This window comes from Macaca nemestrina, chromosome 11 (genome assembly GCF_043159975.1).
Source record: "Macaca nemestrina isolate mMacNem1 chromosome 11, mMacNem.hap1, whole genome shotgun sequence".
Classification (NCBI taxonomy): Eukaryota; Metazoa; Chordata; class Mammalia; order Primates; family Cercopithecidae; genus Macaca; species Macaca nemestrina.
Window position 1 is genome coordinate 40,847,374 of NC_092135.1, and position 26,804 is coordinate 40,874,177.

General features: G+C 35.3%; 1 protein-coding gene across 2 annotated transcripts in view; it reads left to right on the top strand.

Moving 5' to 3' along the window:
• LOC105492610 (kynureninase) overlaps positions 1–26,804 on the top strand; it is a 175,279-nt gene that overhangs the window by 119,607 nt on the left and 28,868 nt on the right. For both annotated transcript variants that reach the window (XM_011759824.3, XM_011759825.2), the window contains 2 exons: positions 1,290–1,388; positions 2,146–2,219. In XM_011759824.3, the coding sequence (XP_011758126.1) occupies positions 1,290–1,388; positions 2,146–2,219 (173 nt within the window). The remainder of the gene's footprint in view (positions 1–1,289; positions 1,389–2,145; positions 2,220–26,804) is intronic.

Below are 26,804 nucleotides of genomic sequence, written 5' to 3' on the forward strand. Positions count from 1 at the left end.
TATTATTCAAACTATGTTTTCTTTAAAAAACAGTAGCATTGTTTATATTTGGCAAATCTTATTAACACCTGACTTAATAGAAGACAACTGGTTTTTTATACCTGTGTTCAATCTCTCTGTTTCTCTTTTTGAATCTTAGAAAGAAAATAGGTACTCACAGAGATATGTAATCAGAAAAGGCAGGAGTGGTTGAATGGTCTTTCAGTCAATTTTGTGTATTCTTTGATATTGCATCAGAATTTTACAAGTGAGAACTTTTTAGGAGTTCTGGTATGGAATTTGAAACTGAATCACTGAATTTTCTATATTTATTATATAAAAATCCATTGACTGAACTTGTATTTCGAAAAGATCCTTTATCAATGCACAATATGTAACACCAAGCATTGGCCATTCAGAAAATATTAGTTCATTGAATTATGTATATTTTCCAAATATTGACATATTTAATTATATAACACTTAAAAATATGTATTACTACTATATTCATCAGAATTATCTCAATAATAGGAGCTAGTCATACTCATGGAAGTGGATACAAGTTTTTCAATATTCTAATTTCCCCTGGAAACTCTAATTTTATCATTGGCAGCAAATATTATAAGTTGTTTCATTGAAGCGACACTCCATTTTCAAAAGAATATCTGTTAAATACATCACACATGTGAATTATCACTGTTTGTCAGTTGCTCTTTTGTGCAGAAATGGTTGTCCATGATATAAAAGTGGCAGGTTCAGCATGCCACTCAAATAATTGCATAAATACATTGCTTTAATACAGCCATCCTACTTCAGAATGTAGTCAAGTGTTTTATGTGTACTTCCCACATTCAACATTAAAAATATAAGAATTAAGGTATTGAGATTTAATGAAAATTGACCATTTTTACAGTTTTCACAAGGAGATTTTCACATGAAACTTTCCCAGGTCCCCAGGTGAAAGGCTGGGACCAATGTAATGACTACTAGTACAGTTTGGTGCCACTGCCTTGGCTCCTGCTGATGTAGGTGGCAGCTGTTTTACCCGTCACTGCTTTTGCATTATCAATACAAGTGTCAATCCAGTGAAAAAGGCAAAGAATGTCTTAGCATTATGACAATTGCTTTGATCTGGTGGGCCCTCTGAAAGGGTCCAGGAAATTGTGGATCATACTTTGTGAACCATTGCAGCAAAGAGCAAACCATAATTTATGGTACAGAAGTTTGTCAAGTATTTTCTTAAAGATATTTGTATTTATTATTTCTAATCATTAAGCAAATTTAAAACGTATTATTATGTTCTTCCCTAGGGTTGTTACGTTGGCTTTGATCTAGCACATGCCGTTGGAAATGTTGAACTCTATTTACATGACTGGGGAGTTGATTTTGCCTGCTGGTGTTCCTACAAGGTACAAACGAGTTAATATATTTACATCCCTTTATTTCACATTGACATTAATCTGAAGGAGAAACTGGATCTGTTGGCCAATTTTAAAGATTTCAGTTACGTTGCCTATTTCTTTTATTACTATATTTTCTGATTTTAGTTAATAGAGTTATATGATGGAATAGTGTGGTAAGTAATTTAATTCTAGTATTTCCATCAATATAGAGAAATTAATTCTTCCAATTCCTAGGCTGCTATGAAAAAGTCAGGAGGTTCTGGAGAAAAAGCCCTACACTTAATTCAAATTGATAATCTCCTTAGTTTTTTTATTGATAAGTTGTGAAATTTCTGCATATATAAAGATAAGTTTTAGAGAATCAACTTGGAATTCATATTTGAAAACAGTTTAATTGACAGGGAGCATGAAAATAAAACCAATTACTTGTTTTAAAAATATACTTTTATTATTATTACAATATTTTAGGACAAAATAATTTAAATGTATGAATTTTGAAGCCAGACCTCAGTAAAACTGCTTTCTACCAGCTAGAGCAAAATTGCCCCATAAAAGTAACCGTCATTTATTCTCAACCTAATAATACTAGTTTTTATTTGTTTTTCTTTGAAGAAGGTGACCCAAGCTTCTGTTTTATCAAATAATCACACATTTTGAAGTGCTCAAAAGTTGTGATTTCAATTAAAAAATTCATATGACTATATTGTTTAGTTTTGTCACATATTCAAGTAAACCCACATAATTTAATTTATTTTCAATCTAGTATCTAAATGCAGGCGCAGGAGGAATTGCCGGTGCCTTTATTCATGAAAAGCATGCCCATACGATTAAACCTGCGTGAGTACCATCTTCAGATAATTCTTTGGTGATGCACAAATTAATTTGCATTAATAATATGTTAAATTTACATGAGTTCTCTAAGATGTTATCCAATAGGAATTAGGATTGGATTAGAATGATTTTCCTACTCTGCTAACAACAATATACTTCATTCGAAATAAATGCTTTCCAAAGAATTCAATTGGTTGAACAAGAAATTTAATCAAAAAGGGAAGCTTCAGTGCTAAAAACGAGTCACTGCAATCATGTAGAGCAGATGGTTTAATGCAAAGAGACCCCTTGAATATTTTTTTTCAAAAATTAGACTTTAGAAAATTTCAGATTCCTCACATTGATGAATAAATCAAAGGCAACCAGAGCTGTGCCTAATAGAGCCTTAAATGTGGCATGTTATTATTAAAATTACATCTACCTTTAAAGCTATAAATGTTACATGATAGCTTGTAGGGAATATCTTCTGTCCTAAAAGACTTTATAATCCATGAAACCAGAAGAAGCTGAACACTGAACAACAGACTGACTACATAAAAAGTAATACTTTTCCGTTTTATAGAACTCTTCATATTTTAGAGCAAGTATAAATGCAAATGTAATACACCAACAAACTTACACATTTTTAGTTGACCGGGGAACTCAAAGTGTTCCTTTTGCTTTTTTTTCTGGTATGGAGATAAAGAAATAATATGCTGGGAAGAAAAAAAAATCCCTTTTCATAGTTGTTGTATTGGAGTATGTGTGATGAGGAGACTGTCTAGACTCCTAATAGATGATGTAATAATGTTTGATTAGTTTTCTGAATTTTCTCAGCCACTGGCTGAGTGGTATAATTTTTACAAGAATTGAGGCTGAATTAGTAATAGAGTTTGGAGCACCTCACATTTCTGAAGTTCTATGCATATAAATCCTAGGAATTTAAGATGATTTTCTATAGTTTCTTTCATTGTGTCTAAATTTTTTTCAAGGTTTTAAGGTTTTAAACTTAAGACAACATTTTCTTTAGACAGATATTAAGTCAAGCAGACATCTTACTTGAATATCATTATCAGTACATTAGATTTCCCTCCATGTCCCAACATCTCTGAGAAGATTGGAAAGCAAATATTATAAGAATACCATGTTTTCCACATAGACAGTATATAAGATATTGCTTGCTTTTGTATGATGACTCACAACCCTGGCCATTTCTCACTCTCCATTTATTTAAATTGAAATAGAGGATCTGATGTATTATATCAATCCAAAGGGTAAGCCAGTGCTGAGGTGGAAGGGGTGGTGGGGGGGAAGAAATAATATACACAAATTCTAGAGAATGTCAGTGTTCAGAGTTAAGCTTTGACCTCCTAGCATGCACAGGTCTTGCACCTGAGGTTTCTCTCACCATGGACAAGGAACAAGGGCAAAGGGTTCTGTTGTGCTCACATATGCCTCATTTTGTGGAATTTCAAGATCTTCTAGACAGTGTTTAAATCTATGTTAAGTCTATGCTCCCGGGAGAAAGACCATCTAGGCAGACTAGGTTCACAGTTCAACTTGGTCTCTTGGTGGTCTGTCACCTGGAGAATCTTCTATGATTGTTCAATGTTCTGGTCTCTGAGCTGAGGTAGTATCAGCCCCTACCTATAAGCAGTTATTGTGAGAATAAAATGAGATGATATATGTAAAACACTAAGTGTAGCCACTTGAGCATTTAATATAGTTTGGATTTGTGTCCCCACCCAAATCTCGTGTAGACTTGTAATCACCAATGTTGGAGCAGGGGCCTGGTGGGAGGTGATGGGACAATGAGGCCTTCCCCCTTGCTGTTCTCAAGACTGTGAGTTCTTGTGAGATATGGTTGTTTAAAAGTGTGTAGCACCTTCTCCTTGTCTCTCTGCCTCCTGCTCTGGCCATGAAAGATGTGCCTGCTTCCCGCTTCACCCTCCGCCATGATTGTAAGTTTCCTGAGGCCTTCCCAATCATGCTTCCTGTACAGCCTGCAGAACGGTGAACAAATTAAACCTCTTTTCTTTATAAATCACCTAGTCTCAGGCAGTTGTTTGTAGCAGTGAGAGAATGGACTAATACAGCATTATATGTCATCAATAGGTGTGGGGTTATATGAAAAAGAAAATCCAAAATTTAAAATATACAGGAAAAAGATGGGTGGCATTCTGTAACACTCTAGCCTGAGTATTGCTTGGTAATTATTTAGTACTGACCCCTAAGTACTTTGTTGACTCACTGTGAATTTGCATGGTAACATGTAGACTTTTGCCTAGTGGAGATCATTTCTCTTAAGCAGAAAATATAACCTCAAAGTTTACAGTTTGTGACTTTGTAGGACATTAGTTTGTAACTATCACCGAGTTTATTTTAGCAGATCTTTGATAAGTGGACTGTACAATATAATCTCCATTCCTTGGAAATGTAGTCTCTCTTACATGCTATAGGAAAGAATTCTGGGCTTCCTACCATCTTACTGATTCCCCCACTATTTTGTGGGTTGAATGAGATCTTTCGTGGCTGTTTATTTCGTATGTATATGAGAACCTTGCTTTTAACTTTTCTGGAAAACTATATGTTATTACCTGTTGTTGCATTTTAGCAATTTAGCTATGGAAATTTATGCGACTTAAATTAGGCTTGACTCACAAAGGCCACGTTAAGGAAAATTTTGGTTGTTTTTCTGTTTATTGTTTTCTTACACTCCTAAAGCTTCTTTTTAAGTGATGTCAGTGACTAATTTCAGTGCTGTCAACTTCTAGCCTTGGCTCTCTATTCCGTACCGAGTATCTTATATTGTACTTAATTTGTATTAGGAGATCAGAGCTCTTTAATTAGGAATGGAATGCAGCAGATTTGGACAAGTCAAGGACAAGGTATTTTCCAATCATCACTTCATTGTCCCTAATAAGAAAAGAAATGTTTTGCTGAAACTTAACTTTGTGTCCCTTAGTGTGTTTTACTTTTTTATTAATCTGAAAATCAAATACCACCTGTGAGAAGAGTGATAAACAAAGAAAAGACCCAAAAGCCTACAGTATCACGCTGCTCAAATAAGGGTAATTGTTCAGATGTTAAAACAATGTTCCATACATAAAATATTGTGAAGATGGGGAGAGTTTTCTTGTGAATAATATTTATAGTTCCAAGGTCAAATCCAATTAAACTTTGAGTAAACTTTAGAGTCAGTATGACTACTGACTCTATTTGCCCGTTAATAATTATATTTCAGTTGTTAGCACTCCAAGATTAGTCAGTTTAACTATGTTTAATAAGCCTTCTGTCATCTTACTTTTCTGTTCTCTTAGAGCTTTAGGGAGACCAAACAGTTTTTCACTGTTAAAGTATTCAGTATGTAGCCGAGAACCATATGGAGAACATCAAATACAGTGGAACGAATGTAACTGCTCTTGATGTCACGCTTTGTGAGGTCGTCTTTGTTGCTTAAAAAGGGTGACATCTAGTGGCTAAACATGTTATTTCAAATAAATAATATCCAAATAACATTTCTTCTCCTGGTCCACTTGTTCACTCTTTAACAAGTATTTTAAAGTATTTATGTTTGAATTATGTGTTCTTCTTTTTGATAATTTGACTATATATTGATAGTGCAATAATTGTGCAGTTTAAGCCTTCAATAAAGAGGTAGAATATGATGAAAATTGGAAGGAAGGCTGAGAGGGCATTCTTGGTGCTTGGTTAAACAGAAAGCTTAACAGTTCATAAAGGCTGAGCTAAGAAAGGAATTATAAGCATAGAGAGTGTATCCCCAGATATATAACATTGCATTCTAGAAGTCTAATATTTGGGATACAATTTTGAAATAGTCCTTTATGTGACGTTTTCATTAGCAAACAGCAAATTGCATCTGTACCAAAAGATTTCACTTCCCTTTTTGTTTAAATATGCATTTTGGACATTGTTCAAAACCTATGACCTAAGGCTATTCCAAGGGCCCTTTGCTCACAAAGAGAATGAGTAAATTAGAGGCCAGAGTCAACCCACTGCATTAAGCATCATAATTCAAGCTGTTATTCTCAACTAGAATTTAACCTTTTCCTAGTTCATTATTACCTTTGCTCATTGCAATGTCATATTCTGAACTTTGTCTGTACAATAAATTAGGACTGAGTCATGAATAAATGGCTTCTTGGATGTTTTTGCCCCACTTCAAGGCAGACTTTAATTCAGTCTAACAGTTAATTATTGCTCTGAAATATGAAGGGAACTACTCTTAATTGTACAAGTTTGACAATCTGAAATATTTTGCTGAAAAACATGCTTAAATAACATTGTAAATTTTGAATTTTTAAAAAAATTACAAATGTTAACCCTCATGGCACACTTTAGAGGATTATTTAATCTTTTAACTTTAGTGGATTCAAAGATTTGTGAATCCTTTAAAGGGATTCTTCTGTAAGAGCCCATACATTGAGATTTAAGATACCACCTCCCTCTTTTTTTGTTAATGGAGAGTCTACTACGAAAACAGGAGTGGATAATATGAGGTATGAAGATTCCATCTATCATTTACTTTTTTATGTTAGCCAGTGAAATCATACATTCTGAAAACCTGCTGTTCCTCACTTTTCATGCTGGCTTAGCAAACCTCCACATGCACCCATTGTATTAGATTCTCCTAAAATACTTTTCTTCTGAGCTTTTTTGAATGGGCAAGAATGGGGCCGACTGACAATTTTGATAAAAATGCTTGAATGTTAAATTATGCCAACACATTTCCGTAATCAGCTAGAGGTATTTGATTGAAAGTTTTAAACAGTGATGACATTTTAAAGGCTTTATTAAGGGCTTGAATCATCTCCTTTATTGTAACAAGTAATTTGCTGGTGAAAAACAACCAGCTGAAAAGGCTGGCTGACTTCAGTGCATGGTTAAGGAATACAAGTTGTTATTGTTTGGCAACAACATTAGAAAAAGAATATGCATCAAACAATTCCCAGGAAAGTCCCAGAAAGAATAAAAATAAACATCCAGAAATGTCAGCAAAAAGACTTAAAGAATTATAACTTTATACCATGCTTGTCCCAACTGTGCAATTAGCATTGTATGAAGGGATCATCTTTTGCACATTTGTTCTGGGGAATACTGACTTGCATATTTCAATTCCATATGCTTTTCCAGGCAATGGTTGAGAATGCCATAGCCCGAAACTTATCTATATTTTAAATCCTGTTTTAGTTTCCTAATGATCCCTTCTGAATCACTACTTATCAAGTCCCTATCTAGTACCAGAATAAGGCCTTCTTGTGCAAAGTTTGAGACAACAGGACGTATAGGTCGCAGTAGCAAGATGTGTGACTTCACAACACTTCTGATGCTTTCAAATGAGATAGAATAGTACCAATAGATTTCTCAGTGAGTTTTTTTAGAATCTGCAGTTGAAATATGACCTCGGCCTTCTGAGGCACCTGTTCTGCTTATTTAGCTTGTATTTAGCCAGTGTTAAATGGATGACTTTTCAGCTACAACTTCTTGGCCTCTCAGCCATATATAATTGGCTATCTCCTTTGTCTTTAATATTTGCCTCCCACATCTCTAAGCTTATGTGGTACCATTTTTTTTTGCTTCTGCTCCCATGGATGTGAGAACTCTTCTGTATTTTAAAAGGTTTACTTTTTCACCTTTTCATTGATTCTCTCAAAACCTCAGTCCTTAATCCTCTTGCCCAAAAGTGTCTTGTCCACAATTATTTCAACAATGCACAACTGGTGTTGAAGAAACGAACTTTCATTTCCTGCTTTACCACTTGCATACATTTTAGCCCTTATTTTTATCTGATTGCAAATTGCAAGAGTTTGTCATTATTCAAAAATGATCTCGGTCTCCAGAGATATAAGGAAAATATTCACTAATAAACTTCCCACTTGTAAAATTAGTCCTTACCTGAACATAATTCTCCAAGTTGTAGTAGCATCTATTTCTATGAATTACTCTACAAAGTCTTAGTCTCTTGCTGATTATATAATGTCATAAATATCAGACAATACAGTGAAAACATAATGAAAATGATTGTAAAGTAAGATGTTTCAAGGGAGATTCAGGATGTCATGATGCAAGTGAATTTGGAAAACTCCTAAATCACAAAATCACGGCCAATGAGACTATGTCAGAGCAGTTAACAGGTGAAGTGGAGGACATTTGATAATGTACTTCAAAAGGAAATAACTGGAATATCAAGCATTCAGGAGAAATGATGAATGCCTCACAAATCTTTGTAAAAGTTATCTTTAAGGACATGCTGAGAAAGTTAAGTATACTATATAAGGGATGACATTTTGCTACCATATCATTTTGTCAAGAAATATACTAAAAAATCAACACGACTTATCCTTATTCTTATTAGAATATTATAATTTTAATCTATATTTTTTCAAATCACATATTAAATTTTAAGCTCTACATTTTAAGATAGCACCTCTGTCAAACCTTCTGCCATTGACTTTAAAATTGATTTATTTAAGTGTTTTTTTCATATTTTCATTTGTCATCAGATAATAAGGACTTTGGATATGTCTGTACGTGTGTATATACACACACACACACACATCTTTCTATCTCGGAAACTAAATATGATAAAACTTGCATTTTATCTCACATAGGTATCTTTCTAAGATAATCTGCACTTTCTCATGTAAAGAGAATGATCCTGAGTTTATTAAGGAGACATGAACAAACATAACCAACCAATATTTTTGTGCAAAAAGCTTTCATAGGTGAAAATAAATATAGGCTATTGCCTGTGATTTTAAAATGTTATAATTTGTTTGGAGAGGTATCTTTTAACTAGTTAAATAAGTGATTTAAGTCACAGGAAACCCAAGCCTAGAATATGTGCCATAAGGCAGCCTCTGATTAATTACTGAGTGAATTCTCAGACTGCTTTTGCCATAGGGGCAGCGGAGGTATAGCAGACTGACTCAGAGCTGCTTGGGAAGAACTTGAGCAAGGAGGTGGGGAAACTTACAGATAGGAATCTTCTGTAAAAATGGAATGCAATACTAACTAAGTGAATAAATTTACTCTGTTACATTGAAAACTAAAATTGTTGCCTGTGAGAGAGATTCACCTCATAAGTTCCATAAATTTAAGGGGATATAAAAAAGAAGAAAGAATTACTTAAATGGCATTTCTTAAAGGAATATGCCAAGTGATCTTTTCCTTTTTATTCTCCTCACTAGAATTTTTATGGAATTGGAGTTATTGACTTAACATTTTAAAGCCTGCCTCATTATCATAAAATTGTTCTTTCTCTTTCGACAATATTTTAGCCATTATAAACAGTGGTAAAATCGTGACTGCCTTAAGCTCCCCCTTCGCTCTGGGAACACATTCATGAAGTGGGTTACACCTGTCATCAGTCTTAGTCCTCAAATGGTAACTGTAAGGGACCCAGAAGTAGACACACCACTTGAAGAAAACTCATCTGTGGAATCATGACATACAACCTAGACCTATTTTCATTTAGAAACCATTTTAGATCAATAATTTTAAAAGGATTTTTTAAAAAGATCTTCCTGGCTTGACAATTTTTACTGTGTGAAATTCTCCAGATAATTTTCTTGTGTAGCGAATTTAAGCTGTGATCATAAAAATAACTTACATGCATTGAGGCACGAGCACAGTTAAAAATACATTCAGTAAATAATCTGTATTTTTTAACTCCAGAGATAAAGTAATCCCAGATCTTAAAGAAAGCCAAAATAGTAATTATCAGTAGAAAAACATACATTAAAGCTATTCTTGCTTGTAAATCACTACTCTCAGATAATGATGAAATAGTCATTAATTTGAGAACACTGAAGACCTTTGAAACCCAAACATTTATTTTCTGCTCTAGAACTGCAGTCCAGTGTTTCTGAAGATATATAGGGTCAATGAACCTTTCAGGCATAAAAAGTAAAACTTGTCAAAGAACTTCAGCTCTTGTTTTAATTACTTCAAGTTTTATCCCTAAAGTAACCTTTGAAATCTGCAGGGGCTTTACTTTTTTCTTCCTATTAACTGTGAAGAGCTATTGCTCCATTTTCGTGTGTTCTTGTTTAGAACATACATGTATCCATCTGGCTTTTTACGATTTCCAAGCAGGCAGGGTGGAAGTTTGTTGTAATAATCCATGCTGTGTGAAGCTGCATTGCGAGCTGCCTCAGCAACACAGACCAAGTACCAGGTCCTGGTACTTCCAACAGTGGGGCAGGCTAACTTCACAATCTACACAAGAATACTTGGAATATATTACTCACAACAAACGTCTGAACCACGCGATCCATATTCTCTATGTTCACCTGTTTTGCTCTTCAAGAGGAGAGAATTTGATTGGGTGGGAATTCTTTTGTCCAGAGCTAGCATCTATTGTCCTCATGAACAACTCATCTATAGATAGCTTGCTTTGGCTCCCATATCAATCCCTGCTCCAATCAGCTTTGGTCAGGATTTAAGAAGATTTGGCACAAGCCATGGCAATTTAGGCAGAAAATAACCATGTGACATTATGTTTGTTAAGGGCCCAATGATACCTATGAAAATTCATTTTAGCATGTCTGATATGGTTGTTTAATAAGTTTATTATAGATTGAAATCTTAATTCTAAATTCTTTGAGTCCTGGGACATTGTCCTGTTAATCTTTCTTTACTTTCATAATCTACAGTGCCCAAGAAAGTATTTTTTAAATTTTTGTTGCTGAATATACGGTTCTTTCTTTACTCTCAGCATAATAGACAAACCATCTTCTAGCATATGGAAGCATTTCTACTTTGCAAATTATTCTGAAGCGGGTATGATTTGCAAAATACTGTCAAATTAAATATGCATTTCCATATGCTTCTATGAAGACCAAATATATCTATGAAAACTAGCTACAGACAACTTTAAAATCCTTCATGAATTTTTAATCAACATTGATGAACAAAATTCAAGTAGTTCTTTCTAAAGTCCTAAATCTAGAAAACTTTCTGTTCTTGGGCTTGGAGCATCGGTATTAACTCAAAGGACTATTTTGCCAATATTTCAAAATCATAAGATATTTCAGAAAAGTATATTCAGAAAATGTTCAAAGGCCTTTTTGTTAATAATAGTCTCATGCCAAAAAGTATTGACTTAGCTCTTATAAGAACAACCTACTGTGAAACTTCAGAAAACAATTTTTATTAACTAAAATTTATCACTGCTGGAAGTGTTTTTTTATGACTATGCTTATCATACTGTTAGCTTATTGGACATATTAGAATGAGCCTCTTACAGAGTAAGATTTGAAGAGGTAGTTGAATATGTAACAGAACCAAGTGAAGCACTAATATTTACAGATGGGTGGACAAATGAGAAGAAAAAGAATGGAGCTGAATTTTATGATACATCCTAAAGCTACTTTCTAGAATAGCATTAAATTAGCTAACTTCGAACAAAGAAGAACAATTGGGATTAGATGAATATTTTAGAAAACTAGGAATTGATAGAGATCTTTTTACACTAAGAGTATATTAGCAATATTATACCTGCTTAATGTCATGCCATGCCAAGCCTTCTAATGGGCATGCTTGGGGACCAGTTGCTGGCATCAAGCGGTGAACGTACAGTTTATGAGCTGAAGCAATCTACTTTCTCAGTTTTCAACACTTTTTCTTTGTCATTAGTACCTTTGAATCTGCTTTTGTCACTTAGCCATACTTTTGTTTTTCCTACCACTGTGCTGATTACCAACTGCCTATATTTAGATTCTGTTTGCTCCTTCTCTCATTGTTTTTTGTTTTGAGTTGTTTTGCCCACTTGTTTAGATGCATATCTACTGTTTTGTCTGATCGTTATTTTATAGGCACTAGTTCTGTGTTCTCTATATGTTCCTGAACTACTCTTATTCCTGAACTTGAATATCTGCTTGCATTGTACCAAGTATGTCTCTGTTTCCTAGGCCTGCCTTCTCACTACACATGGTGGTCTAGCAACATTAATGCCCTACTGTGGGAACATGGCTGAAGATCTTGACTAGGGGACTTATGAACCCATGCAATCATGGCCAAATCCTACCAAACTGACCTTACTTCCTTGAAGACAGAATAGTAGTATGGTGAAGCTCATGCTTTTTGTAGAAGGCCATCCAAATTAGATTGGATTGGCTAAAAAAGATTGTTACTGAAGGCCAGAAGAAATATTTTGACTGATGATAGATGAATAGAGCTTGGAACAATCAAAAGGAAAAGCAGAAAGTCTATACGTATTCATAAGAAAAAGTATGTATACTGAACATTATGAAAGAATTATGACATTTTCAAAGTTTGAAAATTTTATTTTGTAGAGACGGAGTCTCATTGTGTTACCCACGCTGGTCTATTTCTTGAGCGTTTACTATAGACAGGGCTGTATCCAAAGCATTGAGTATATGGGCATGAATGAGCCCCCATTGTCCTGAGCTTACCATTCAGTGTGGGCAGTGAAAGAAGAGAGATGTTGGGAGAACCTTACAAAGATGAAATGTAAGCTAACTGGAGAAATCCCCTTTCAGTCAGACTGAAAGAGAACAGGCAGTAACTCTGGGTAGCCCTGCTGGGCAGGGTGATTTTCCACACATGCCAGTCAGGGGCCAGAACATTAAGATCCTTATGTTCCAACTAAGAAATTTTGGTATTATTTTAAAGACAAAGGGGAGCCACTGATTGTTCATGTGGAACAAGATTACAAATTCAGGTCTCTTCACCTCTCTAAGTCTTGGTTTGCCTGTGGAAAAAATAAATAGACCCCAGTGATCTCTGGAAGATTCTCTTCCAGTTTTTGAATGCTGTCATTCTCAAGTGATAAAAATGAAGCATCAGAATTGAGTGAACTGCCGGCAGTGATAGCTCAGAAACTAAAACCAGCTTGATGGAAATCTGTGCATCACTGGCTATATCAATAACTTCAGTGACCCGCCTTTCCCATCCTTTCTGTAATAAATGCATGCAATAAAGTACAGTCAGTTCAGACAACTTGATAACAAATTTGCTGTAACATTCTTATCTTTTTCCTTTTCTCAAGTATGAAAGGGTACTATGTATATATTTCTTAAACTTCAGTTGCTAACGTTTTTACTATGAAAATTAAGCCTATATCAAAGTTATTTAAATGGATAAATCTCTAATTGTTCTCTAAACAAAACAAGCTTTGTGGAACTTTTGACTCTATGAACCCTGATTATTAAATGAAGAAAACAAGTAATATACTTTAGATTAGGTTATAGAGGATGCTAGGATGACAGACATTCTAATTTATCCCAAGTTGCTATTACAGACTTGGTTTATTTTTAGAATAAACAATCATGCTGTACCCAGCATGTTCCATGTTTTTACAATGCTATGACAATTTGTCTGATCAGCACATTTTTTTTTTTAAAGCCAAGAAAACAGTAGGACAATTGTATTTCATTTTAAGTTATAGCCTTTAGGAAGAGAGAGAAGAGGAAAAAGAATGTTTGCTTTCCTGAACACAAACTTAAATTATTAAATGTATGATAATAAATTGCCAAATTAAATAAACTTATGACAGCAGCCTTCTATGAAAATGTATGTTCTTAAGAAAGATTGTGAACTAATTTCATTATATTTGTGCTTTTGTGCCAAAGGGGAAATTGTTCTTTAACATAAGCTAAGAAACAGATTTTTGTTGTTGTTTCGTTTTGGTGAGGTTGAGGTGAGAGGTAAGGGGGTTAAAGGATAAGTTAATGAATGACGTATTTATGAATTCATATTGAGCATTTTGGTATTAAAGCCTTGCTGAAGAGATCAAGGAGAGTTTGGATATTTCATTTCATAATTCCTCACATCCAAAATCATATTCACTAGATCCCCAGTGGCTTTCTCTCACTGAATCTGAGTATCATGCTTCAAAGATGCCTTTATGATAAGTGATGCTTTCCATTTGATAACATTTATTTGAAGCTCCTTTTTGGGAATTTATGATGTTCCAAGAACACACAGCATATTAAGATCTCTGCTTTTATTATTTATTGGATCTCTTCCAACACCTTCTCTCAAATTCTGTTAATATCTCTATTCTTAGTAAATTAACTCCCTTTTTGATTTTTTTAGTTTTTGATGAGAAAACATTTGAATTTCTAGTCCAAGTACAAGGAGATTGTATTTTAATTGTTATTATTCACATTTAGTTTTAAGGAATGATTTATGAGCCCATTGTGATAATAGCTACTTATAAACTAATTCAGTGGTTTTTAATTTTACTTCATTAGCTTTTGAATATTTGCTTTTTAAGAATCCAAGATTTCATTAAGATTGCATTTCTTTTGTGTCTGGATTTTACCTTTCCTATGTTCCAAGTGATGGGTCTTAAAATGAATTTAACTTCCTCCTAGGTTCTGTGCAATGTATTTTGTGTTTGAATGTTTTTTTAGAAATAATCATTTATTTGCTTTTTAAAAGGTTTTAAACAGTCCTTATTTCTGTTTGTAAAGACTTGAACTTGTAACAGATGAGTGATATGCTTATTTAAGTTCACTAAATCAAGTGTCTAGAACCATGCATTTTGAAGAAAGGCAACTGCTTATAGAGATTCTAAAAGAATAGAGAAGGTCAAAAGAACATTTGTTTGAAGGAGTGGACATTGTACATACTAAAAAGAATAACTGCGCAGTGGCTCACGCCTGTAATCCCGGCACTTTGGGAGGTTGAGGAGGGCAGATCACGGGGTCAGGAGATTGAGACCATCCTGGCCAACAGGGTGAAACCCCAACTCTACTAAAAATACAAAAAAGTTAGCTGGGTGTAGTGGTGCATGCCTGTAATCCCAGCTACTCAGGAGGCTGAGGCACGAGAATCACTTGAACCCAGGAGGCTGAGGTTGCAGTGAGCAGAGCTCACGTCACTGCATTCCAGCCTGGCGACAGAGTGAGATTGTCTCAAAAAAAATAAAAAAATAAAAAAAATAAAAAGAATAGCAGCTCTGCCATCTTAGCCTGTTCTAGTCTATCCTAGCCTAGCATTCTGCCAGCCCAAAACCCGGAAGTAATCTGGAGAATATTGCTTTTATAAAATCACTGGTTCATTTTTAAAAACCTGCTCCCGATGGTTTTGCATTTTCTGTGAATATCCTGGGTCATTATGATCTATATCTACATTTGAACTTTAACAATTAATAACTGTGGGATCTTAGACTATTTGTCAAGAATTTTAGAGGCCTCATTTCCTCCTTTGTATTATAATGTGGATAATGATAGTATAATTCATAGGATTATTTTGAAAATTAAGTGATTGCTTTGAATGGTGTCTGGCTTATAATAAAATCTCAATTAACATTTATTTTTGTTGGTCTCAATATCATGAACACAACTAAAAGAATCTAAGTGGAGGGGAAAACACACATGCTTTAAGTTAAACTTGTTTGATTATTTTTATAAGACCTTTGCTGAGTGTTTGAGGAGCCATCAATCACCTAGGTTCAAGTTGTGAGCTATCAATTGGAAGATAATATGCGAGACAGGCTCTCTAACATGTTGTTTTACTAAATATAATAATTTTTTTCTTTTCTTAATTTATTTAAATTAGTAATGCTTTTCAAAACTTTAATCTAGCTAACCATATATCAGTATGGGCTCTTACATTAAAAATACAGCATCATTGATGTTGTTCCTCATGAAAATATTCAGAATAGCCTGAAAAATGTCATATATCATAGAAGAGAGTCAACATGTCTTTATTTCACAAGGGGTATGGGTAAAAATAAATTTTAATAAGATAGAAATCTCATCTTCTTGTTATAGTAATCCATTTAAATGATTAAATTTCTTTTTGTCAAATGGACATGTAGAGCATTCATCTTACAAAGTTGCAGTTTTTTTCCAGAGGAGATAACATTTAGAATTTCATTAAGATTGAAGATCAAAACCACCAATTATTAAAATAACAAGGTTATTATTAATACTATATATCCGAATAAAGACATAAAGGAAGAAAAACATCGTATGAAAAATTAGTGACAGTCCAAAATAATTAGCTACCAATGGCCCCAGGACTTTATAGCACATATGATATAAAATATTCCCTCCCCTCCTTTTCTGTTGCTACATGGCAGAAAACTATGTGAGTCTGTATTTATGACTGGTTGAATTGTTTTGATGAATATTTTATTTAAGTAATTGCTATGACCACTGAATTCAATGATATCACTGTTACATCGAGATATTAATCTTTATGCCACGTTTTGCAGAAAATTATATTATTTTCCACATCCGGAGTACTCTGACTCCATTTCCTACTCATTGTTAGATAATTATAATATAAATAACCTCTATAAAGAGCTACTATTTTCTTTATTCTATTTCTCTTACTCTTATTGAGGTCAAAATAGAATACAGAGACAAATCTCTAAATTTAACATTTTATTTGTGAATCACAGAATTGCAGTTTGGGGCACGCATACAGATCAGGCAGTCATCAGTATGTCTAAAGAACAAAGAAAATGTCGCGGTATTTATTTTAAAGAAATGCTACATATCCTTTTGAAAGAAATCTCTTTGGCACTAGAAAAGATTTTGGGAGCTGGAAAACTCTGATTAGTGAGTGACAGTGGTAGGTAAAACTAGTCTTAGAGTTATAGCAGTTATTTCAGCAGATACTAAGTGAAACTGGTCTTAGGGTTACAGCAGGTAGTTTCAGCAGCTGGGTTTGTGGAGAAGTCAACTCATGGAGCACTGCTCTGTGCCCTGGGTGCTTTTTTCCTCTGGCCTTAAGACTTTGATTTAGGTGAGTATGACAAGAATGACCCAATTTGTATAATCAGCATTCACCCTCTTCTCTCCTTGTAATTACTTCAATATTCATGTCGATGAAACTGAAACATCTTGAGTCTCTGGTTTCATATCCTTCAGTGTTTCAATCCACTTAATACCTCACTCATGATGCGATATGTCAGCACTTTGTCTTCCTTAAGTACCGACAATTAAAATATCAGACACCTAGCTTTGACTCTATTTTCCTTCTCTTTATTCTTTCTATCTCACTTTGTCCCCTGGATTCTTACTTCTTGGTGTGGAGTCACAGATCCTATCTAGGCAAGAGGGAGTGAGTTAGACAAAGGCATGAACACTAGGAGGGCACTTTAAGAGTCTGCCCACCACAATTTCATTGAATATACTTAACTGCCCCCTACTCCAGCTATCCTCACACCCAATAGACTTTAAACTATTGGGCAGGGATGGTGGGCAGACACAATGCTTGTTTTGCCTTATGCTATCTCTATCTCTGGCTTCTAGCAAAGTGTCTCATTAACTATTTTTGGATTATTAATATGTGAAACATAAGAAAACTTTAATAAGCCTCCAAAAAGAAGGATAATTTAATCCGGAGCGTAAACAATAGCTATAGAGCCCCTAGTAACAAGTATCTACCGTAGAGTTATTAAACCATTTTACTTTACTCAGCCCTGCTTTTCACCTCTGCTCTTCTATTCAGTTTCCAGGGACTGAACATCTCAGCTTCTGCTTTCCTGCTGTCTTGTTAAGATACGCAGTTTTACTCCCTCCTTCAACTTTGTTCTGGTTATGCCATCTTGATCACAGCTTCTTGCTTATGGTCAGTGTTCCTGATTCTTTATTGAGCAGGACATTGGCCTAACTAGCTGTGCCCCTTTGGATGAGTCACTAACCACTTTAAGCCTTACTTTTCTCAAATCTAAAATGGTAGAAAGAATATTTACCTCAAAGTGGTATTGTAAAAATTAAGTGAGAATACAGGAAATGACTATGCCCATTTCCCAGCAAACATGTCTTAGTTTCTATCCATTTTTCCTTAGCAGCTAGCTGTGTAGAAGCTTTGCTCAACGATTCCTTTTGAACAGGATTTCTTATTGGGACAGGAGCCAATAATTTGATTTGCCAAGCCATTCTTAAGTGTTCTGTGGGATTTTATAGCTTCCATACAGGGGTAATAGATCCACAGGAAATGGGGATGGGGAAAGACAACGAATTGCAAACAATTAGAATCTTCAGTGGATCTGGTTCAAGGTCCAGATGATCTCTTTGTGTCCTTTGTATGAAGCTGGTGGAAATATATGATTTCTTAAGTGAATAAATGCAAAAGAGAGATATTAGCATGAAATAATGAGATAGGCAACTTGGAAATTCTTTCTTTGTAAACAATCATATTGTACTTACACTTTTTCAGATAAAAAGCACTTTCGTAACTTCAATAAATAAAACCCCGATGCCTTGACCACAGTTATGGAATCACTTCTGAGTTCTTTTTTTCTAAGAACACATTTTACTCTCCGTGTAGTCCCTTGTTTCTTTCATATTTGGGTTATGAAAATGTCATCAGTATTTTCAAGCACAAGTTATTATTTCCTCCTGTGATACTGTGTTTGAACACTAGGTCTTTGATGTTTCTGTCAGATATACCCAGCAATCATCATAACTCATACTCTTGAATTTTTAATATCACTCCACAAACAGAAGTGTCAAGTACCCAGTTCTTTAGTGAATGCACAAAAAAATGAAAGAAAAGTTTGCAAAATAAGAAAAAAAATGGAAATACTGAAATATTGCTCCTGATTTTTGTTTTGATCCCATTGAAACTAAATGGGAAATACATGTTGCATTTTTTTTCATTGCTCTGTCTCACAGCCACTGTTTGCATCAGATTTTTAAAAAAGAAAATACCAAGGGCTACATTTTGAATCAGTTTCCACAGAAAGCATTACGTGCATAAAGTTTCATATATCGTCTTTGATATGTAACTATAGGAGAAATAATTTTCTTTAGTAAATTTTCTTCTTTTCAAAAGACAAAAAATAAAATAATAGTCAATGGCCCTTATAGTTCTAAACTATGGTGAATGGATCTGATTCATTTAGGCTAGAACTCCTTCCTCATTTCCTCCTTGTTATGCAAACATTATCTTACCAGCCTTAATGGGGGAGTCATAATAAGTTCCCCTCAGTACTCAGCACAAGGCCATTCCTGCTTGTGGAAAGAATGGGTTTTCAATATACATCATACAAACATTAGTACATTAAATAAGCTATTACTTTATAAGATGATTTTGTTTTTCTACACAATTTAACTTATTAATATAGCTCAGTTATCTGTTCAAATTAACTTAAGATAGCTCTCCAATCCTAATTCTTATATTTAATACAAAAACACTTCTTTATGGCCGGGCGCCGTGACTCATGCCTCTAATCCCAGGCAGGGGAATCACCTGAGGTCAGGAGTTTAAGGCCAGCCTGGCCAAGATGGTGAATCTCTACTAAAAATACAAAAAATACAAAAAATAAAAAATAAATAAATACAATAGCCAGGTGTGGTGGCAGGTGCCTGTAATCCCAGCTATTCAGGAGGCTGAGGCAGATAATTGCTTGAACCCAGGAGGTGGAGGTTGCAGTGAGCTGAGATTGCATCACTGCACTCCAGCCTGGATGACAGAGTGAGACTCTATCTGAAAACAAACAAACTAAAAACCACTTCTTTACAAGACTTTGGTATTCACACTTCAAAATTTTGTCATTAATTTTGCTTGTCTACAGAAATTTGATTATTTTATTTTTTCTGTAAACCAGATGATATGGGTTAGGTTAGGGTCTAACTGTGGAATATAAAGGAAGGAGTAGATAACAGGGCCATTAATGACTCATAAGACTGAAAGAGAAGAGGGAAATAACCTAATGGTGTCCAATTCAGAAGTCTAAAACTACCTAACAGAAAGAGTTGAGCTGATAAATAAATGTAGGAAAAAAAAAAAAAAACCATGAATGCTGTGTTTGACATGTGTTTTAGGCAGAGGCAGAACTAGAGAATAAGTCTTCTGACTTCTAATCAAAGACATTCTCCTATTACTTGATTAAGTTCTTTCATGAACAAACATCACCTTCATTTACTTTAAACTTCCAGAAGACAAATTACTTAATATGCCTATCACTTTGACTAATTCATCAAAATCTAACAAAATCATTAGATGATAAACTTCTACATTTCCTTCCCCATGCATTAATTTTCATCTATAAGGTTTAAGATCAATACCAGATATATTCAAGTGGGGAGGGAATCTAACTAATGTTTCCAATAAGCTTACCTTGACAGGCACTGTGCTAGAAACTTCACACTTTATTTAACCATAACCCTATGAAGTTATAGATGAAAAAACTGGTGCCCAGTTCTCTACTGGTAGAAAGTTGTGGGATTGAGATTCAAATCTCAGGTCCAATAAAATCTTCCTTGTCACCTCTCAACATGGATAGTTTTAAATGTGTTGAAGTTGCTGGAGGAAATAAAAAATAAAGGCAGCATGGAATGGTGGCTCACACCTGTATTTCCAGCAATTTGGGAGGCCAAGACGGGTGGATCACTTGAGGTCAGGTGTTTGAGACCAGCCTGACCAACAGGGTGAAAACCTGTCTCTACTAAAAATACAAGAGTTAGCTGGGTGTGGTGGTGTGTGTCACTATGTCACTACTTGGGAGGCTGAGGCAGGAGAACTGCTTTAACCCGGGAGGTGGAGGTTGCAGTGAGACAAGATGGCACCACTACACCCCAGCCTGAGTGACAGAGCAAGACTCTGTCTCAAAAATAAAAATAAAGGCAATATTCATTTTTCCTCCCAAGCATACAATACTATCTTTACTATCAACAATGTTTCCTAAATTCTAGTTAAACTAGGTACTACTAACTTAAGCACTTAGGGTGATGAAATCATATCTCATTAGGTTTCACCTGGAGGGAAATTAATCTGCCATCTCCAGTATCTAACCCCCTCCACTAAAGGGGTCATTAGTATTATTTTCGTTGCTCAGGTGCCATCTGATCCAATGCATCATAGTCAAATCACCTCAAGGCTAACACAAATCGTGTTTTCTCTAAATAAAAACCAACACAAAATATCTTGCCCTAGCTTAAGCTAAGAGGGAGGCTTCCTGATAAGTAGGTCATCCAGACTCTAGGGATATGTTTTCCCCATGTTGGAGAACTGAAAGATCTACCCTGTAGTGGAGATGCGGGGTATTTGACAAGAGTAATAGATGATTCATGTCTGATACTAACAAATTCATTAATACTATGATGAGACTGCAGTCACAGATAGAGAGATCAGTCCTTCCCCCAGGCACTGTCTAACACTGCTTTAAAGGGTAGAAAGGGAAAATTATCTACCTGGTTGTGTCTGAAGTTTGCTTAGGCACACTTTAAGAAGTACCTGTGGAGCTCCCATATGCCAAGTTGCATGTTAGGACCTAGGCATGCAAAGAGAAACAGAATAAGGCCCTGCTCATAAGAGTTTCCAGTGACCTAGAGAAACCAGAAAGAAAATAGTCTGGTCCTCTTTGTCAACAAGTCACATGTGTGTCTATAATAGAAGCGAGAACTTGATGAAAAAGTAAGAAGAAGAAAGGCTCAGTCATATGTCAATAAATTTTCCAGGAAAGCAGAAATATACAAAGTTGTTGTATATTTGCAATAGTATAAATATATATAGCATAAAATAGTAGAAATATACAAACCTTGTATATTTGAATAGTACATTATTTCCCAAGTATTTTTGTTATGATTACCCAAGAGAAAAAAAACTGAAACTATTTAGGCTGGTGAAAAAGTAATTGTGGTTTTTGCCATGGAAAGTAATGACCAAAACTGTAATTACTTTTGCACCAACATGTAATATTTCTGGGTAGAGAATGATAAAGAAACTTCAGATTATTGGTTTACAAAGACCAGTCTGAATAGAAAAGGATGGAAAGCAAGGTAAAGTTTGCTGTAGCCTGAAGCCACAAGAACACATTGCTTTAGTTCACGCTGTGTTCCGAGAATCCACAGAAGTCCTCAGAACCCGAATCACTGAAGTTGTAAGTAGTATCTAGAATACTAGTGGCTCTGGGAGGAAATATCCAAACTGCTGATTCACTGGTTGTCCCCCTATCAGAGGGTCTCCCCAAGTTGGAGGTTCTCCAAAATATAAAATGTTTCCTGCGACAAAGGAGAACAGAAGAAAACAGCTCTATCTCAGAAGGGGCTCTGGACTGGGCACAATGACTCACACCTGTAATCCCAGCACTCTGGGAGACCGAGATGGGTGGATCACCTGAGGTCCGGAGTTCGAGAGCAGCCTGGCCAATATGGCAAAGCTCCATCTCTACTAAAAATACAAAACATTAGCTGGGCCTCGTGGTGCATGCCCGTAATCCCAGCTACTTGGGAGGCTGAGGCAGGAGAATGGATTGAATCCAGGAAGTGGAGGTTGCAATGAGCCAAAATCGTGCCACTGCACTCCAGCCTGGGCGACAGAGCATGACTCCATCTCAAAAAAAAAAAAAAAAAAAAAGAAAAAAAGAAAGGACTATGGAGTAGAAAGGCCCATGTGTCTTTCCCATAATATTTTTCATAATTTTGTTTTATTTTTTACTGTATATATTTAAGGTCTATAACATGATGTATGGGATACATAGAAGCAGTAAAATGGTCACTGTAGTGAAGCAGATTAAGATACCCACCTTCGCACAGTTACCCATTTTTTTTCTAGCAAGAACAGTGAAAATCTACTCATTTAGCATGAATCCCAAATGTAGTACAATTTTACTACCTATAGTCCTCATGCTGTATATTGGAGCTCTAGACTTGTTCATCCTGCATATCTGCTACTTTGTGTCCTCTGACCTATCTGTCTGCATTTTCTTCCCTCACACCTGTCTTTGGTAACCACTCTTTTGTTCTCTATCTCTGTACATTTGAATTTTTTTTAGATTTCATACATAAGTGAGATCATGCACTTTTTCCATGTCTGGCTTTTTTCTTTCTTTCTTTCTTTCTTTCTTTTCGTTATTAATTTTTTAGAGACAAAGTCTCACTATGCTGTCCAGGCTGGAGAGTGATGGCTATTCACAGGTGCTATCACAGCACACTGCAGCCTTAAACTCCCAGGCTCAAGTGATCCTCCCACCTCAGCCTCCTACATAGCTGAGACTACAAGTGTGTACCACCACACCTGGCTCTGGCTTATTTTACTTAGCATGATGTACTCCAGGTTCATCTGTGTTGTGGTAAATGGCAAGACCTTATTCTTTTTTAGGGCTAAATAATACTTATCTCTCTCTCTGACTCTCTCTCTCTTTCTCTCTCTCTCTCTCTCTCTCTCTCTCTGTGTGTGTGTGTGTGTGTGTGTGTCCATCATATTTTCTTTTCCACTCATCTGTTGATGGACACTTAGGCTGATTCCATATCTTCGCAATTTTGAATATCCCGAACAAGAGAGTGCAGATATCTTTACAAGGTGCTGATTTCATTTCCTTTGGGTATATGTCCAGAGGAGGAATTGTTAGGTCTTATAGTAGCTCTATTTTTAATTTCTAGAAATTTGATAATTTTAAAGAAAAGTTGCATATATAAATGTTATTAGGTCATGAACTTAAATGAGCAAATAATTTTATGTTCTTTTTTTTTTTTTTTTTTGTCTATCTGAATTTAATTCTATCATGAACCCACATCTGTTTCTTGCAGGAAATTTGGTCTTGTAACTTCTAGGTAAGCTTAGTGAATTTCGTTATTTTTCTCAGTAAATTCGGAGTTTAAGTTCTGTTGGTTCAGAGTTCTTTTCCTTTCCTCCACAGAATGACACTTAAGGCTGCAAAGGTGGATGATATACAGAACATTCAGGCATAGGTATGGGAGAGGCATCGGACCCATAGTCATTTCCTGGAGTACATTGAGATGTGCCTGTAACCTTTTGGTCTACTGCTCTCATTACCTGTGCATCCTCCGAGATGCATGTGAAACTGAAATGGCCTCATGCTGTTTATTCCAACCATCCCAAAGCTCCACTGGGGACTTGGGGTCTGCCAGTCACTTCTATACCCATCCCTGGGGGGGCAGGAATTTCAAAATAGTCTCTTGGGTCTCTGGGGGATATGATATGAACCTGGGTTTTAAATGGAGTGCTATCACACATAGGTCCATTCTCCTAACATTCCTGCACCAAGACTATGGCACCCATTTGGGGCCTGAAGAAATGATCTACGAACCTTTGGACTGCGTCTTGGGGCTGAGGGAACATGGCTCAGGCCGTTTCCATCATCAGGTCTTCTCAAACATATGTGGAGTTCCCACTGACCTCTCAACCGTCCCAGTCTCATCCCTTGAAATTTATCTAGTGGTATGGAGTACAGCCTGGCTAGGTATTAGGAACCTAAATCAGGTATGAATCTCATCCCTTTCTGAGGCTTCTCCTTCCTCAGCAGGAGCAAATTTGGTTTAATTTATGGGTTAGATCCACTGTTTCTTCAGTTGTCTTTTATATGTGCTGGCATAAACTTTATGCTGGGCTATATGTAACACATGATTTGAGATCAAACATGTCTATTGCAAATCAGAAGTCTTGGCTCTTAAAGAGAATTGTCTCTGCTCTAAGTTTCAGAAGTTTGTTTTGGAACTCAAAGCTAAAAATTAGAATTTTGGTTCTATATGCACCCTTTGGTGTTCTCCACTTAACAAATGACCCTGAAGCAATAAAATGTATTGATTCACTGTGGAGAAGAAAGTTGTGGAAAACTATTTGTAAATGATGAGCAAAATTCTTAATATATTTAAAGTTTTATCACCTCAAATGTTTTCCAAACAATATAATATGAATAGTTGTCTCTGAATCCATACAGTTTTCAAATCAGAGGAAATGACAACATGAGATTTAATATAACATAGAAAAACAGGAACCGATTTAAAACTCATCAGGTGTTTGTTTGTTGGTTGGTTGGTTTGTTGGTTTGTTTAGAGACAGGGTCTAGCTCTGTCACCCAGGCTGGAGTGCAGCGGTGCGATCATAGATCACTGTCATCTTGAGTTCCTGGGCTCAGGTGATTTACCTTGGTCTCCCAAGTAGGTGGGACTAAAGGTGTGTGCCACCATGTCTGGCTTTTTTTTTTTTTTTCTAAGAGACATCTTGCTACGTTGTGGAGGCCAGTCTCCAACTCCTAGCTTCCAGCAGTCCTCCTGTCTTGGCCTCCCAGTGGATGATAAGTTTTCCGATCAGATTTAGTGCTTTTCTGGAAAAATCATTAGACAACAATTCCAAAGCTAAATATTAAGTGTGTGCCTAAAAATTTAGCAAACTTAATGGAAAAGGTCCGCAGAACTCTTTTAAGATCAAACAGTACAATACTAACAATAAAAATGCTAATGGAAAAAGAGGGTGTGGGGAAATCAAATCACCTATCCTATATGCATATTGGAGGTGGAAAGGACATACCTGGGGCATATGCAAAATTCTCAGGCGCCAAGTAGAGTAAATAAGTATGTGGTAATTATTCACAGTGTCAATGCATGTAACTGAAAATATGATCAGTACTTAAATGCTGGATATAATATATTATATTATCAGGTCATGACTTATGACCTGATAAAACCATCTGTACGTCCTTAAATGTCCTTAAATGCTAGATGTAAGCTTGGACATTTGCCTATGTTTATGTGAATGATATTCCTTCTTTCTTCCTGGGTTTTTGTCCCTCCTTTATTTTGTTCTGTTTATGGTGATGATGTTCTGCATTAGGTAGGATCAGTGAAATATAAACATAGATTTGTGAACGTATAAATGAGACTATCCAAAACATTTCCACTCAAATTAAGACTTTATATTTTGAGATACACTGGAATCAGTGATGTCAATTTGGAAGCTCAGATTTTCCTAGCAATGAATAGTGCGGCTTAGACAGAATGTCAATTTCAACAGTGAAATTCATTGATAGATTCTTTGAATTTAACTCAGTGGCTCAAGTTCAGTTTGGAGTAATGCCAGAGATATGTCTTTGCCCTAAGAGTAGTCTATTTCCTCACACCTGAAATATATTCTTACCTCCTTTCCTTTTTTTCTCCAGACTGTTCAAAATATGTCCTTTAGCTACTAGTCTAAACAACAACCAATTCTAGAATATAGTTTTCTCTCAAAGTTCATTCTGTTGAAATATTTTAGCTAGTTAACATTTAAAATAAAGCTTGCCCTGAGGCTTTGAAAAGTGAAAATGGACGTCTATATAGATAAAGTATCAAGTTTATTACTATCATGTAAAATTTTACAGTCAGTGATTATTTCCTTTGGAATAAGATGTATGTACTTCACCTCCGAGGCAAGACCTCATATTCAGCCATATTTCAAATTCTGTTTTTCACATAGATGCACATTTCAATATGTTAATATGTAATTTAGGAAACAATTTGGTTATCTCTAATAGGATTACAAAATTCTTTCTTACATGTACACAATGCAGGTTGAGAATTTTCTGAGTGGACATGGATTTTATAAATCATTACCAGAAAAGTCTCAAGTACTTTATATCTGTCTTCTAAGTCAATTCTTAATAATTTTCCAAGTAAAAATCCATTATGATTAGCTTGACATCTCATAAAAACAATTGTGTCGAAATTTTTTCCTCCCAGTGTACCCCCACTGATGTAGTTCAATTATATGAACTGCTGTTTATATGAACTGTCTAATGACTTGAGAAATGTTTTGACTTGTGCTCTAACCATAACAAAAAGAAAATTAGAACTTTTGATAATTATGACTTTATGGTTTAGTTCCAGTTTGTTTATTTCTTATTTTTTATTTTTATAACTTCACCTTTGATTTTAGATT